Raw genomic sequence first — 16,225 nt, 5'->3', positions numbered from 1 at the left:
GTCTATTCGAAAACGTATTACTAAAATGTAGTGAAAAGCATGAGAAAAGCAATATACACTTCTGAAGATTATTCTCTTGCACCTGGGAGTCTACCATGACTCTTAAAGATAGGCTTTTGCTGTTGTGTAAGCAAGATGCAACTATACGACTTGTAGAGCGCTGTCTCTTTCTAACAGCCGCCTTACGTCAGGAGGTGTTAGCTTGCCCTCTCAAAGCGAGAACAATGTCGTTTCTTACTTCACCCGAGTTGAATTACTGCATATTGAAACTAATTTGAATTTACTGCTGGTTTTATAAAGTTCTGTCTAGACAAAGTTGTAAAAAGTTTAGTTTAAATGACTGTAAAAAGGTAAAAGTTGTGACTAAAATTTTAAAACAGATGTTTCGTTTACCAGCGGGTTATAATTCAGATAAAAAAGGTTATTTTTTTTAAGCAAAAATATTTTTCATATTTATTTTTATAAGTGCTTAATTGGAAAACCTGATATGCAGGAATAAAAATCAAAGTAAAATATTTTGAATTCGTCAATTAGAAAAACAATTCTTTTTCAATTAAAGAACGAAACATAATTGGATACAATTTTACAAAACAACGCCAATTTTAAGTTCCCTACACACTCCCTATTTGCTTTGCCAAACAACAACAGCCATCTGCCCTTGCAAAAATACTTCTCTCACCCTTCCAATGTGTACAGTCCCTTAGGACATTGCCGTAGGGTTAACGTCCCGAAACATTGAAAGCACTCGGGACAAAGCTTGCGTCCTATTTTAAATTCTGGTCAATGATCTACCCCACAAAAGTGCTATCAGAAACTCCTACAGCTTTTTTTGGATCTTATAAAAAATAAAAATTGAAGATTTGTTTTGAATTGTTATATAGGTGGTTTTATCAATGACTGTGAAAGTTTTTGTGTAGAAAATGAACTATTTCTCTCATTAAAATGTGCTGATTTGAAATAAAAGAGTTTATCAACTATTGATATATGAGCATTACTACAATAGTTCATATTATATTATATCTTTACATACTGATAATGTTCAAAACTGACAGTGTGTAGCAGTAATTATATTTTAAGCCAATAAAATCGGATAGTCAAAACAATGTATGAACAAACTTGTAATAAGCCTTCAAAAGTCTTACCGAAACAGTTTCCCTGATCCCCATAAAGCTAGAAGCAAAACATCGTAATATATCATGACAGAAGTCCATGCTACGATGTCTACGATCGTAAACATTCTACAAGGCATAAAACTTGTTCGATAAACTCGTAGCTGGTGTCTACGGCGTAGCGTTTGTTTAAACACCTATACATCGTTATAGAACTTTAAAAACGAATAGATATTCCTTTCTAATTAACCATGACCTCAGACTGGCATAGAAATTCGGTCTGAAAGGTGATGGTGATGGTCCTATTGGTATCTGGTATCTTGATATCTATACCAATATAAAGCTGAACAGTTTGTTTGTTTGTTTGAACGTGCTAATCTCAGGAACTACTGGTTCGAATTGAAAAATTATTTTTGTGTTGAATAGACCATTTATCAAGGAAGGCTATAGGCTATATAACAACACGCTGCAACTAATAGGAGCGAAGATACAATGGAAAATGGGGAAAATTCTAACCACGTGGACGAAGTCGCGGGAAACAGCTAGTAAATTAATAAATACCTACAACTAAGAGGACATGTCTCGAAGATTTTAAGAATGTAACCAAACTAGAAAAGAGCATAACTTACAGTTCTCGTTTAATTTTTATTTGATGTAATAATATCAAGCACATATAAATTACAACGTCCTTTAACAAGCCAATAACATAACGTAACATAAAATAAACATAAAATGACTTTTACATATTTTATCGTGGTTTAATTTTAGATTTTAGTTCCCGACGTTTCGACACCTTTGCAGGACTCATGGTCACGGGCAGAAACATTGTTATATAAAAACTTTAAACATGATCCATTTACGTAAGCAACACAAACAGTACAGTCAGTTACTCAAGTGCATCTAAATGGGCAGCCGGCTTCAAGCCGAGGTAATCCGGCTTTGGATCAAGTGCGTCCAGCATACCAACACATCTCAAAGTAAGAGTTTTGGCATTGTATAAAAGAGACGCCGCTATACGGTACGTAGCGGGTCATCTCGCTTCCACGACTACCACGCTCGTGCTGGACCGGTAGTGGTAGACCCCCAGCTCCGATCCGAAACATTGCAATCGGATTTTATTTAGAGAGAACCCAGTTACATAACAGGATTGAAAACGTTTTAGAAATTGCAGATTTATGTAAAATATGTTTTTTTTTTAATATTTTTTGAAATTTCTGCGGACGTTCTTTTAATACATTGATACAATGATAATTTGAGATAAGATGTATTGTCTGGATATGAGAGAAATTATAGCAAACGTATCACAAAAACAAAAATATTTTCTTAAAAAAAAACAACGTTACGGAATAAAACTATTGTAATTTCTACTTAACCATCACTTTCTTTACACAATAGCACCTTACCCCAAGTCCTTCATTAAATCATTACCGTAGGGGAGCAGCTACGCGGATGCTACGCGGGTCGTTGACCCTTGGCGTAGCGCCAACTGGGCTACGCAAGTGTACGTTCCAATCACCCCACAAGTTTTGAATCGTAAACAGGAAACTTGTCATAAACGTGGATGAAAAATATTTTGTCTTTTGAAGAATTTAGCATTACAGCCTCCTTTAGGACTTTTAGGTCATCTTCAGCGATGGCAATACTAAAACTCGAAAATAATGAAATATTAAACATTTCAAACCAATTGAAAATGCTTTAAAGGAGACACCGCTGTAAAAATTTAACTTTTTAACAAATCTTTCTACAATCGACTACTTTATCCGCTAATATGTAACTCATATACCTCTTTAGAATATCATAAAATTACCTGAAATAATAGTTCAAAGATAACCCAAATACAGTTACAGGCTGACCGTAACCTAACTTAGGTTAATTAGCGGTATTCCAAAACCTCTTAATTAAACCTCTTTGATTAGGGGCTGAGCTAGGTTCACTTTACCGCAAACTAAAGCCTTAGTTAAAAGTTAGTCAAGAGATCCTTGTATTTATTTATTTAAATACTAATAAATAAAGTAAAATGAAATGAAATCTAATCATTTATTCTACAAGTATGATAAATATATAGACAGTTCAAATAAATAAAGTGCAAGTGCAAATAAATAAAACGAACTCACGGGGTCCTAACATATCTATGGGCGTACCACAGGGCTCAATACTCGGTCCTTTCCTTTTTCTGGCATACATAAATGACTTACCATATTTATTCCAAAATGACCCCCACATGGTATTGTTCGCGGATGACACATCGCTAATTTTTAAATTAAATCGACTTACAAATAATTATGACGAAGTAAATAATGTTCTTGTGAAGGTTAAAAATTGCTTTACTGTAGATAACTTAGTATTAAATGATAAAAAGACAAAATGTATTAGATTTGTTTTGAAAAACGTTTATTTAAGGTAAAGAATGTGACATATTATTAAATGGTAAGAAATTAGAATTTATAATAGAGACTACTTTCCTGGGAATTACTGTAGACGAGAAACTTCAATGGGGACCCCATATTACATCTCTAGCGGGTCGATTAAGCTCTGCAGCATACGCGGTCTGGAAGATCCGACAGTTAACGGATACAGGTACTGCAAGATTAGTGTACTTCAGCTACTTTCATAGTATTATGTCGTATGGCATTCTGTTGTGGGGACAGGCTGCGGACATTGAGGCGATCTTTATTTTGCAAAAGCGTGCCTTTAGAGCTATTTACAACTTATGTCGTCGCGAATCTCTTAGGGAACGGTTCAAGGAGATCAATATAATGACTGTACCATGTCAATTTATATACGAAAATATCATCATGTATGTTAGGAAAACTTACACTTATTTGGTAAAGTTTCTGATAGACATAATTATCAGACAAGGCATCGAAACAGACTCAGCCAGATATCATTTATATTGGCCAAAGTACGTAAGTCGTTCAAATGTTAAAATAAAATCCCAGTAGAAATTTTGGAACTAAAGGATACCAAATTTGAACTACGTATAAAGAAAATCTTATGTAATCAAGCATATTATAAATTAAACGATTATATTGAGGACAAAAATCTTGGAAGCAGGCTGTTCCTGATCCACAGGACAACTATTAAATCCTTTGTTGGATTCTAGCTGGAATATAACTATTTTATCATGGCAATAAAACCTCGTTGCTTAATATAAATTGTATATAATTGTTGTTATTATAAATGTGAGTACCATGTCAAAATCAAAATCAAAATCAAAGTACACTCAAAGTCTCGTTGGTGGCGGCATCGGCATTGGATCGCTCGATTCCTTGCGATAGGGGTGAGTTGGGCGCTGCCGGTGTGCGTGCCATGCTCGTGAACGGGCGCCGTCAATTGGGACTGGTCAGCTCTTGGCTGTACAATTTATGGTTTGTGCGTCCTTATTGGTTATTTCTTTTTCTGTTTGTTTGCCGAATATTTGTGTTACACCGTTCTCATATAATGCAACCATAATATTGTAACCCAGATAATTATTGTATGACAGTAAAAAAGAGTAACCATGGAGTTTCTTGTTTGTTCTTCTCCATGAGAATCTACCTTCCGAACGAGCGGTGGCTTCAATAGGAGACTGACCGACAGACTGACACTAGTTTTTGATATTGTTCATTTGTAAATTGTTTTGACGTTCAAAAGTGCTATATACTGGTCTACAGTCCGATTTTTAATTCGAGGCAGTAAAATGACAATTGCAACTGTCATTTATACAAAAACGGGTGACCCGCTACAATAGTGATGTTTGGAAATCTTACTACGACGATGACATTTAGTCATGCTTTATTTTATTATGTATCAAAAATTTACTATTTTTATTAATTGAGCTTTTATAATTGTAAGTTTATATTAAATTTGTTTTTCATCCAACCACTGCATAATGTCAGAATTCATCCAGTTCGGAGTTGGATGCGCTCGACTTTTCTTGCATGGTAAGGTGCTTCATCTTATACCAGCACCGCATTTGGCTTTAATTTTATAAATTTAAATTAATATTATTATTTTTTTCATTTAAAAACAGTCACCGTGCATGTCTTTTGATTAATTGTCGTATTTTTTTTTTTATATAGAGCTAATTTGATATCTGAATAAAAAAATATAAGCTCGACTAACTTTTGATTGTAATAGGTCGATAGAATAGGTCTAACACATCACTATTTATTTGGAATTAAAAACCTGCCACACTGGAAATGTCATTTTACTGCCTCGAATTAAAAATCGGACTATAATTGAAATAAAGAATTTGACTTTGACTTTGACTATATCTTCACTTTTACACTTTTTTGAGAAAGCTGGAGTCGACATTTCATACCTGACTACAGTGAGAAGAATTTTTAAACATACACAGGGGTCACTGTCTCTTTAAAAGTCCAGACAAGTTAAAATGCGAGTAAAGTGTATAAACTAATACAGAGTATTATTCTGAATCTATTACATATACTAGATATTGATCAAATATTTGTGGATCACATAATATGTGATGATGTGATCAGATGTTAAATGCGGTGACAGAGATACTTCCGCATTTATTATATAAGTATGGATAGTATGGATTTACATCTTAATAATATCATCGGCGATCAACTAAAACATCTAAGACTCTTGCAGTTGATGGAGCGAGATGGCACGCTTTACCGACCTCCGACGTGTAGCGCGCTGTCTCCCCCCACAACTAACGAAGAAGTCTCATCGTGGTAGCAGCAGAGGCCATGAACTGACGAGACAGGCAATGCCCTACGCCTAAGAAAAGCCCGAATTTAATTCCTAGATCATAACTTCAATATTAGTACGAAAACGTTTTGTTTTAATTCATTTTTTAGGTTTAGGTCGATGAAAGAATTAAAAATACCTTTAAAACCAGTGTTTTTTTACTCTATCAATAATCAATAACGTTTCGTAATCACAAGTACTAATTATAAAAATAAGTAAATTTAACTTAAAACTAAATTACAATCATGAAACAAGCTGCTAACTTATTATTATTGTCCTCTTTTCAGTCACGGGATCACTTCATGTGAAGAGACCCGGTCCTTTTTAAAGGCTTGCACGGAACACAGGCCCAACATGTAGAGGCCTTGTTGGGAACTTTAATCTAAAATGTGATGGGGTATCTACCAGGGGCCATCCACCCCTGCTCTATTAAAGAACAAACATGGACGACCCAAGGTAGCTACAAAACTATTGCAGATTATAATGTGTATAAATAATAAGGGCTATTGGTATTAATAATGTTAAACGGAATGGTTTCCTTTAAAGCTATGGAAAACTATAGCACCTGCGTTTCAACACACAAAAATGGAATTAAATTAGCAGGCGGTGACTCGTCGGCTCAAAAATGGGCCCCCTATCATACCGCCATAGGCAGCGAGAGGTTATTGTCCTAATTATTATTTTCTATAATTATATTATTGAGTGTCTCGTGCTTGTTCTATTTAGTAAATCTATAACTTTTGTAGTTGTGCTAAAACACAGAATCTTATGAAACTGAACATCTTTTTTTCGACGCGTTAGTATTTAATATATTTTTATCGATTTGAAGGTGCCTGTTTAAGCATCAATTGAATCCAGGGGTGAGCCTTTAGGCAGCAACTCCGTGGAGGGTGATTCTCCTATCCCGCTGTCGGCGTCGGCAGGTCGCTGTTCGATGCGCAGCGCTGCGCGCAGAGCCCGCGGTCGCGCCGTCAGATACGAGTGAACCTCCGCCGCGCTCGGCCGCCGCTCTGCCTCGCGCTGCCAACACAGCTGCACCAATGCACGCCTGTAAATAAAGTCAGTCAGCGCGGGTGGCCACAGCCCTTCCCCCCGTATCCCAAAATTACCCCGGTAGCTACTTACGTTTTCGGCGTGGCGTCCAGTGGCAATGGTGGGCACCCACCAGCAGCTACATACTCTAGCACGCGAAGCGGGGACATGCTGCCGTAGGGCCGCGCACCCAGCGTCACCAGTTCCAGCACCAGAACGCCCAGCGCCCAAACGTCGGTCGCCGCCGAGAATACTCCATGCGCAAGACTTTCGGGCGCCATCCACAGCACTGGAAACATGGCACGGCGTCGGCACGCATACTCCGGGGCGCCTTCCGCACCCACCACCGTCTCGCGCGCCATACCAAAGTCGGCCAGCTTCAGCGAGCGGCGCGCGTCCACCAGGCAGTTAGCGGCCCGCACGTCGCGGTGCACGACGCCGCGCGAGCCTAGGTAAGCCAGCGCCGAGGCCGCCTCGCGCGCAAGCCGGGTCAACTCCAAGCCCGAAACGTGCGCTGCTTCCTCAACCGGCGCGTACGTCTCCTGGTCGGTACGCTCTACGTTCTCTGCAAGATGTCGTCGTGCTCGGAGGTAGTTAAGTAGATCTCCAAAAAATGCAAGCTCCATGAGTACCAGCGGCGGCCCGTTTGATATGCACACGCCAACGAGGCGTACGATGTGCTCATGGTGAAGGGAGGCGATAGTGCAAGCCTCACGTAAAAATTCACTCTCTTCGGCGGGTGAGACATTTTCACGTAACGCTTTTGCTGCTACGTAACGAGAACCGCGGCCCGGTAAGCGTAGAAGGGCTTGACGGACGCAACCAAAATGGCCTGTTCCGAGCTCCTCGCGTAATTCTATCGCTTCACGTTCCACTAGGTATGCAGCCAACGCAGCTACATGCTGGCGGCACTCCAATAATTGAATTTCCCGCGCTTGTAATAAACGGCGTTCTAGCGCTCGACGATAGAAGATAAGTGCAGGCGGCGATATAGCCAGCAATAGCAGCGCTGCAACCCACATGGAGTCGTAGCAGACGGGCTCGAAGTCATTGCCAGCGCGCGCCACGCATGTTGAGGCACCGTCCTCGTGTGGCAGGTGCTCGGGCCGCTGGTAGGGCCCAATCACGGTACGCTCGCTCGCGTTTACGCGCCACGCCGCCAGCCGCGAGAACCGGTCGCCGTGCCACTCGTCCACAAACACGTAGCTCTCCTCCACCACTCCCTCCTTGTATTGCATAACACGGTTAATACCTTTCATCGGCTTCTGGTTGAGACTTTTGTAGAACGCCCTGCGACAGAAACACGAATGTAAGGAGGCAGTTGCGACATTGAATGACCCAGTCATATAAAAACTCATGGTGTATCGTATTAGTGAAAGACCGGACCTGAAATAACGGGTCCAAGAATGCTGATTAATTATTTTCAAATAGTCGGTTTAACGTTTTGATTGGTTGAATTAAACAAGTGCGCTTACACTTGTTTATTTTTTAGAGATGATTGTCCTTCCAGAAACTAATAATGAATCATATTTATTCTCAAAGTCTCTAATCCTTAAAAGTACTAACCTCATGGTGGCAACGGAGTGCAGGTCGTGTCGCGCGTTAGGTTTCTTAAGCAGCATGCCACTGAAGCCGGCCAATGACATGAGGAAAGCATCAACGATCGCAAGCGCGCGCGGCGGCCAGACACCACTTGGCCACAGCCCCTTCAACTTGGTTAGCAGCGGCTGGTGCCACGACTCGCGCGCCACGCCTTCCTCGCCCCTCGCCCAAAATGACACCGTTAGCAAAGTCGTAGGTACCGTCGTGTTCGGCCATTCGCGGAAGATCCACACGAAACCCTTGTCAAAGCTCATCTCCAGTTCTATTGCAGCCGCCATGATAACAGAGGCCACTCTGCAATCAGCGTTCACGAAAATAATAGGTGCTTTCGTTCGTAATAACAGTAAGGAGTTTACCACTTCCTGTTTCGATGGCCTTATCGGTATCCTGTATTCGCGGTGAGCGAACGTAGCACCGTCACTTATCTTAGCATAAAGCTCTGCGGCCAGCGGCGTTATTTGGGACAGCACAGCTATGCGGGTCCAGCCGGAGTCTTGGACGAAGCGCTGCAACGCTAGTGCAAGGTGTCGCGACTGGCCCAGCACACGCCAGAGATTGGTGGGCTCCGCACTACGGCCGGCGGGTATGGCTGCAACTGCGTCTATAAGTAGCAATGGCACATGCATCCGTGATGCCTGCGCAGCCGCCTCTGTCGCACCCACCACGCCCGCCGCAATAATTGACACCAGCCGGTCAAATTGTACGTATTTTTCCAACTCATGAATCTTTTTGCTTAAGTTCTTAGGATTTGAACAATTGTAGGGCTTTGCTTGTACTACTATTTCAAAATTATTTTTTATTGCTTCACTTTCATGATGCGACATAATGATACTTATAAGGTCCACGTATTTCATAATGTCACCATCGTCCTCACAATAAAAAAACTTCACGTAGAACTTTTCTCTGCGAGCAATAACATTCCACGCATTCAACTCGTTTTGATGTGTTAATGCCCAAGCGCATGCGGCCTCTTCTATGTCTGTGCCGTTTAATTCAAGCTCAAGTAAAAGCCTCAGTGTTTGATTAGAAGGATCAAAGTCATAAATGAGCTGCAATAGATCCGGTTCATATGACTGCAACACATTTATGTCTCCAACTCGTATTGCTATGACAGCATCCAGTTCCCGTTGGCATACTGATGTGTTGGAGATGCAAGGGGGGGGTTCGACAACACATACATTTGGTTCTTCACGCCAGAAGTCGTAATCTATGAATAAAAAAGAAAGATTAGCAGTTCGTATATAGTGGGTGAGCGTGGCGCGGTCCACCGACTGCGGTCGAAGCCGGACGCCGGCTGCGCGGGCACGGCTCACCAGCTCGGGCAGGAGGTCCGCGCTCTCACCCACGCCGTACACCACCATCTCCGACTCCGAGCCCTCACTGCAAAGCCACATTTTTAAGTTATTTTACTTAATATCATCACTTTACACAAATGAGAGGAGTTGTTTGCTAGTGCTTACAATTCAGAGCACTCCTACACTCGCCACATATACTGTACTAGTATTTCTTACTAAGATATTTTATTGATGCGCTGATGTTCGAAAACATATGATTTAGGCTATACTGACTGTTGACGAGGTAGCTGGCTCGGACTGGATACAGAAGGAAGGTCAGTGGACGAGAAGTTGAGAAAGCCACAGAGCTCGAGAATAGTGGTGTTGGTGTAAAATGTCCAACGCGCTCGGCGTCGGCAGGCGGCAAACGGCGCGGCAGGTATCAGGCGAGCGTGCAGCACGCGCTGCGTGGGCACGCCGCTGTCGCCGAACGCAATGAGGCGCGGACCTGCGAGCCCCGAGGATTCGCCACCGTCCGGGCTCCAGCTGCGCCTTGACTCCAGCCACGGCTGCGAACTTGGCTCCCACGCCGTCGACACGCTCACCACCCTGCACCATGGAACACCCACAATTGGGAGTCATTATTAATAATTTTTAATGATGCAGCCAGCTTTTGTAATTTCGAACATCTACAATTTATAATATAGGTATATTTAAAACTGAGAAGATAACCTGCGGCCGGGCCTTTCTGCGGTATCAATGTCATTTGTATTGCGGCTTTAGACATGTATCATGTTGAGATTCTACTTCTATATGTAGTACGTACGCGTCGGTCCAGGTTTTTGGTGGTTCCTTGTAGGTCTTTACGAGTTCTTCGAGGCGCAGGGGTGCTGGCGTGAGGTGTAGGTTGTCGTACCGGCGCACATGGCGCAGTAACACGAGCAGCAGGGTGGCGGCAGCGCGCGCGGGCTCACTGCCCCACGCGAGCAGCACTCGCAGCTCCACTCCCTCACTGGTCACCGCTCGCCGGGGCAAACCTGCCATTGCAATATAATCACCAACTGAATATCATAACAGGTCCTACCTATGAAGGCCTACCCGTGGAAGAAAGACAATAATATTACTTTCAAAAGAGTCGTCAGGCCTAAAACTTTTATAACACTGTGACTGTAGGAGCTTGTTCTTTATGGTGACCTAGTAAAAACTGAGTTAGTAGGTAATTTTCTGTGAATTAGTTCTTAGGTTAATGATCAATTAAATTTGTGTGATGTAAATTTCGAAATTCTGGTTGATTTCGAGACACGCACTTGATTTTAATCAATATGTTTACCAACAAAAATGCATTCACAGTTGATGTTAAAACTGAAATTCGAAACATTCAAGCTAAGTAGCAGTTGTGTGACAAACTGCTGTGGCATCTACAGTAGTAAACTGAATTCCAAGGGCCCGTATGCCCGCCCCAAAACGGTATGCACATATTTCATTATTTTAAATAAATAATATTTAAAGGTTTCACATAAGCTTTGACCCCTCCTCATTACCCCCCTTAAAACTCTTTTTTCAGTTAAAAAAAACTTTTCAAGCTCTAGACTGTCGGTAGGTATAAAAATTTCATAACAATCGGTTCAGTAGTTTTGGCGTGAAAACCAGACAGACAGAGATACTTTCACATTTATAATATTACCATGGACTTGTTAGACTGACCGATGCCGGTGGCCCATTGCACTGAGAGTAAGAATACTCACTAGAGGTATATTCGCGCTCCAGCTTCGTACAGGACGGGTTGTCAGGTGCAGCCAGCGCGCCCGTCACGTAAGTCACGCCGAGCACGCCAAGCACGCAGAATAACGTGCTTGACCACATGTTCCACAGGATCCACTACCATAGATGCAGCACCGAATCAAGCTACAACCGACTCACTACACTATGGAGTCTGCACTCAACTCTTTAATTACTACGCGTTTAGCATACGAGGTAAACTTGCTATTAATAGTATGGTGATAAACAATACGCCGTTTTTCCCTGATTATTAAAATATATAACTAGCTGCCCGGACCGACTTCGTTCTGCCAAAACTTTAAAATAGAAATAAAATAAGTGTAGGGTTTTTTGAGTGATTGCTATTAAACAACTCAACAATGAAAGACTTACATTTTTTTTTCAATTTTGTAGATTGCAATACTTCATAATCATCTGACCTCCTCAACCCAGTTACCTGGGCAACACGACACCCCTTGGTTAGACTGGCTGTCAGACTTTTTCAAGCTTCTGACTACCTGTAACGACTGTCAAAGATGTTGGAATAACAGTCGGGATCCACAATTTAACGTGCCTTCCGAAACACGGAGAAACTCGCTATGACAAAGATGGTCACATATCTACGGACCAACCGCGTCAAGCATAGCTTAACCTGTGATCGAATCACTTATGCGGTTATAGCACAGCCACGAGCTCCTCGTAGATTGCGATACTTAATAAACTTTATAATATAATACTCAGTCTAATACTTTTATTATTTTTGTTTGGTTATTAGGCAATAAAGTATAATTATACAAATAATGTATAAACAAATAAAGCTGACCGTTATCATTAAGTTTATCGTCTTTCCTTAATTCGAATCGAATTTAGAGCGAACATTTTACCATGCTGATATATTATTACTGCTACTAATCAAGAAATGATCCCGCATTTCGGTTTTGTGAACAAAAAACCTATATAAAAAATATATATCTGTGTTCCTAGTTTCGTCTCAATCCGTTCAGTGTGATAAGCGTTAAAGAGGAATAAACATCCATACCTACAAACTTTTGCGTTTATTATATTAGCAGGATGTATTTAGAAGTGTAGAAGTATGTTTAAGTATAATGTACGGTGGAGCCGCGGACCACTAGTAAATTTAAGCATTACACAGAGACGGCAAGAAACGTTTTCGAAATATGACTGCAAAGTAAAAAATAAAGAATGTTTTAAATACAGGTAATTTAAACAATAACAAAAATCGTTTGTCCATTTTTTACTAGCACTCTTCCCCCAAACCCAAAAAAATACTAGGAAATGCCCCAAACACCCTGTAATCCGAAGCATACCCTATAATGAGTTCAGGTTATAATTAAATACAGCAACAAATTAAACAGCTAAGCCAGATAAAAACATTTGCTAACATTTTAATAATACTTTCATGTGAGACGGACATTCTGTTCTTTGTAAGTTGTAGGTAAACTATTTATTTTAACAGTATTACAGAACACAGATATATCATAACATAGGCATTAATAAAAAAAAATTAAACGCTGTCTGGTTGATTGTTTGACTCCTAAATCACTAAACTTATTTTCAAAATTCTTACAGCACCTAATGGATAAATAAAAATATTTTTATTTTAGACCACCTTCTTGAGCCAGGCTCCGCGGGAAGGCACTAGTTTCAAATATCACTAAAAACTTAAGCTCTTTTGTTTAATGTCAAAGACATCACATAAAACAATATCTTCAGTTTGTATTGTAAAAGGTAAGAAGTTGATATCGAATATAAAGCAAACAAAATCAACATTTCAGCAAAAATATCACCAATCAAAAAACGATTCTATATTCCTTGCCACAAAGTTAAGCTGGACAAAACATAGCTGAACATAGAGTTCTGAAGAAATGAGTTTTTATACTAAATAGTAATTTTTACTAGAAATATATCTACAATGGTTCTCTTCACTTCTGCAACAATGTATCTAAACTTAAAAAAAGCCTGCGTAATTAATCGCAAATATGTACGAGTATAAGTTTGTTTTGTTTTCGCAATTCCGCCCGAGTGTTAACTGTAGTCCTAAGCATTTTGTTACAACACAAACGCTGTTCGTTAAAAACTTCCAAAACAATCCATAACAACACTTATAAGCTTACCAATAAAGTAACATTTCAAAAAGCAGAACAATTTATGTGACTTAAGTCGGAGGTCGTATTTCAGCTTGCTCTATAAATCGTCACGGTGTCATATTGTGAGTTCGAAATCGGGGTATGTGTGGACACAGTGTTTCTGTGTGTTGGGCGAGGGTGTTGGGGTAAGGGCGCATGCGCGTACCGAAAGGCAAACACTTGGAATTTAGACGAGCGTTGCTTTCTGGAGCGACAGTCGTTTGTTTCGGGTTTAAAGAAATATTTATTAATAAAAGTATTTGTGTGAAAGTTTTGAAAAGTGTTACATTTTGAATAAGTGATTGGTTAAGTGTCGTTTAAAGAAATAGTTATCACAGTTTTGTGTCATAAATTCAGAGTTTTTGTTTTGGGTGTGTTATGAAGACGCATCGTCACTGATCAGGTAAATTCGATGTTTCTATGTTTGTATATGAACAAAAATACGTTTTATTTCACTGAAAATAAGGTTTAATATAAATAATTGTATTTAATATCCTATCATATTTGTTTTATTCGATAATTAATTTAATAAATTTCGTTACGAAATGAAACGATGTTTACAGGATATATTTCGTGCTAAATTATTTTTCTCAAAGTTTCTAAATGAACAAAGATGTTTTCTCCTTTCCCTAAATGTTCAATGGAATGGCGAACCATAATCCTGTCACGTTTAATGGAAACCCTCCCTTTTCCCTTCACGTACGATGTTTTCCCGGTATTTTCACTTAATTTATAATAAGGAATGTTTCCTTAGAAAGTTTAGGCATCGGAAGAAAACCTTTTTATTTACAAGCTCATTTTTCATGGATGTATATCTAAACGCTTACCGCGTGGATTGGTTCCTTATGATAGTAACTATAGTGAGATTGATTCATCAGGGCGTCAACTCATGATTAAGGACTCCGGTTGGGTCCGAAACTAGTCGGCACTCCCGATAAACACGCGTGAGTCACATCATTTAACAATAGTCCTCATGGTCCAGGATAGAGAACCGTGGAAGGATTTGGGCAAGACCTTCGCCCAGCAGTGCGAGACAGAGGCTAAATAAAAAATGAAGGTTTCGAATAGTATTTCAAATGTAAGTAATAACTAAATCAAAGGAAATGGACCTTGAACGATGCTATCTCTGTGAATGATAATGAATTTTCCTTTGATGGACTTATATTGATACTTCAAGCTACGTTCTTGTTTTTCTTTATATGTATCCCACTAATTTTCTTTCAGGGCGTTTGAATTTTAATTCATTAGAAGAACAAAAAGTCCTTTCACACCACATACAAACTCATAAGTCGTAAAAAATAATAAACGGAATCATTACACAGTCCAAAGAAAGCACACAAACGTAATTTGGTACTGACACTTATCTATCAAATATTTATGAAGCCATAAAATAATGATAGATGAATGCTATGTCACAAACCGGCTTTCCTTGTTGCGAAGCCAGATAAATACAAGGGAAGCCATTTATATTCTTTTCTATAAACAGGCTGGATGTAGATAAGGGATGGGTTAATAATAAAAATAAATAGAGAAAATGTAGGTGTAACAGCAATCCGACATTGGGCAGTAGTAATTTTTGTCCAAGCGACGTATTTTCAAGTCGTTTTTTGGCCGTCCGTCCGTCATCGGATTGTATATCATGAACAGTAATAGGTAGATTCGTTGAATTTTTTGCAGATGATGTATTTCTGTTGTCATAAGAACGATCGAAAGATCAAAGTTAAGCACCGGATATAAAAATTTTTTGGTGCCGTTGGTGGGTGACAAATATGTTTGAGAGTGGGTTTACTACCCTTTTTGTAGGGAACCCTCAGAGTCGCGAGTTCGACTCACACTTGATCGTTCTTTAATCAGCTCTAAAGCACATATGCACGTTAATTGGCAATTTACACATTCAAGCGGGTTGATCTTCTGTATAATTTTATGTTCATTAAATAAACTAGTAGAAATTCTAGTTAAATTAGATTTTATGCACACCACAGCGTAATGTTATTTAAGTGCTAATGTGGAATAACTAACATACATTCTAATTAACTGTATTATGGACAAAATGTAATTAACACGTATAAGCACAACCCTAGCTGTACATTTAAACAGTTTATCCCTATTTAATATTACAAATGAGAATGTATGTTTGTTTGTTACGCTTTCACGTGGAGAATACTTGAACGATCGGCATGAAACTTTGCAAACGTGTTCTTGGAGGTATTCGAATAAACATAGGATTTGTCTTAATCTACAATTTGGGTTATGCTTTATAGTGATATTCAGTTTTCTTGTCACTCGTGATATCACCCATTCCCTCGATACACTTTTGAAAACGTGCGTTTTTTGCGGTTTACTTTACTTAGCAATCCCATGCGCATGGAATTCTGTGGAATAAAATAATGACTTGAGATAGCAAATTTTATTTCATGTTGATCTGAAATATAATTGATTAACAGAGTAGTATTCCCATTCGCTACTGTGTGGCATCGCGAATTTTTTCAGAGAATAAAAAAAAAAAGTTTTTTAGTCTATGGCAACTCACAACTAAACGTCACTTTCTTTTTTCGCGACTTAACGGCATCGTGGTGATTTTGTTAATTACACTTTAATTACG

The 16,225-nt window shown here is 39.6% G+C and overlaps 1 protein-coding gene across 1 annotated transcript; it reads right to left on the bottom strand.

The window, feature by feature from the left end:
• Positions 1-6,260: 6,260 nt before the first annotated feature.
• LOC113501428 lies at positions 6,261-11,899 on the bottom strand. Its single transcript, XM_026882557.1, has 6 exons — positions 11,464-11,899; positions 10,545-10,755; positions 10,013-10,327; positions 8,409-9,824; positions 6,936-8,132; positions 6,261-6,858 (listed from the first exon to the last, which is right to left on the bottom strand). The coding sequence occupies exons 1-6, from the start codon at positions 11,579-11,581 to the stop codon at positions 6,648-6,650; spliced, it is 3,468 nt and encodes a 1,155-aa protein (XP_026738358.1). The 5' UTR covers positions 11,582-11,899; the 3' UTR covers positions 6,261-6,647.
• Positions 11,900-16,225: the final 4,326 nt, after the last annotated feature.

The sequence above is a fragment of the Trichoplusia ni genome, chromosome 15, assembly GCF_003590095.1.
Source record: "Trichoplusia ni isolate ovarian cell line Hi5 chromosome 15, tn1, whole genome shotgun sequence".
NCBI lineage: Eukaryota > Metazoa > Arthropoda > Insecta > Lepidoptera > Noctuidae > Trichoplusia > Trichoplusia ni.
Note: the sequence above shows the minus strand (reverse complement) of the source record. Positions and strands in the feature narration are given on the sequence as shown.

Coding starts and splice junctions, on each gene's coding strand:
- LOC113501428 (XM_026882557.1), bottom strand. CDS start 11,581: ATGTGGTCAAGCACGTTATTCTGCGTGCTTGGCGTGCTCGGCGTGACT. Junction 10,756..11,463: donor GGAGCGCGAATATACCTCTA/GTGAGTATTCTT, acceptor TTGCAATGGCAG/GTTTGCCCCGGCGAGCGGTG. Junction 9,825..10,012: donor AGCCAGCTACCTCGTCAACA/GTCAGTATAGCC, acceptor GTGGCTTTGCAG/TGAGGGCTCGGAGTCGGAGA.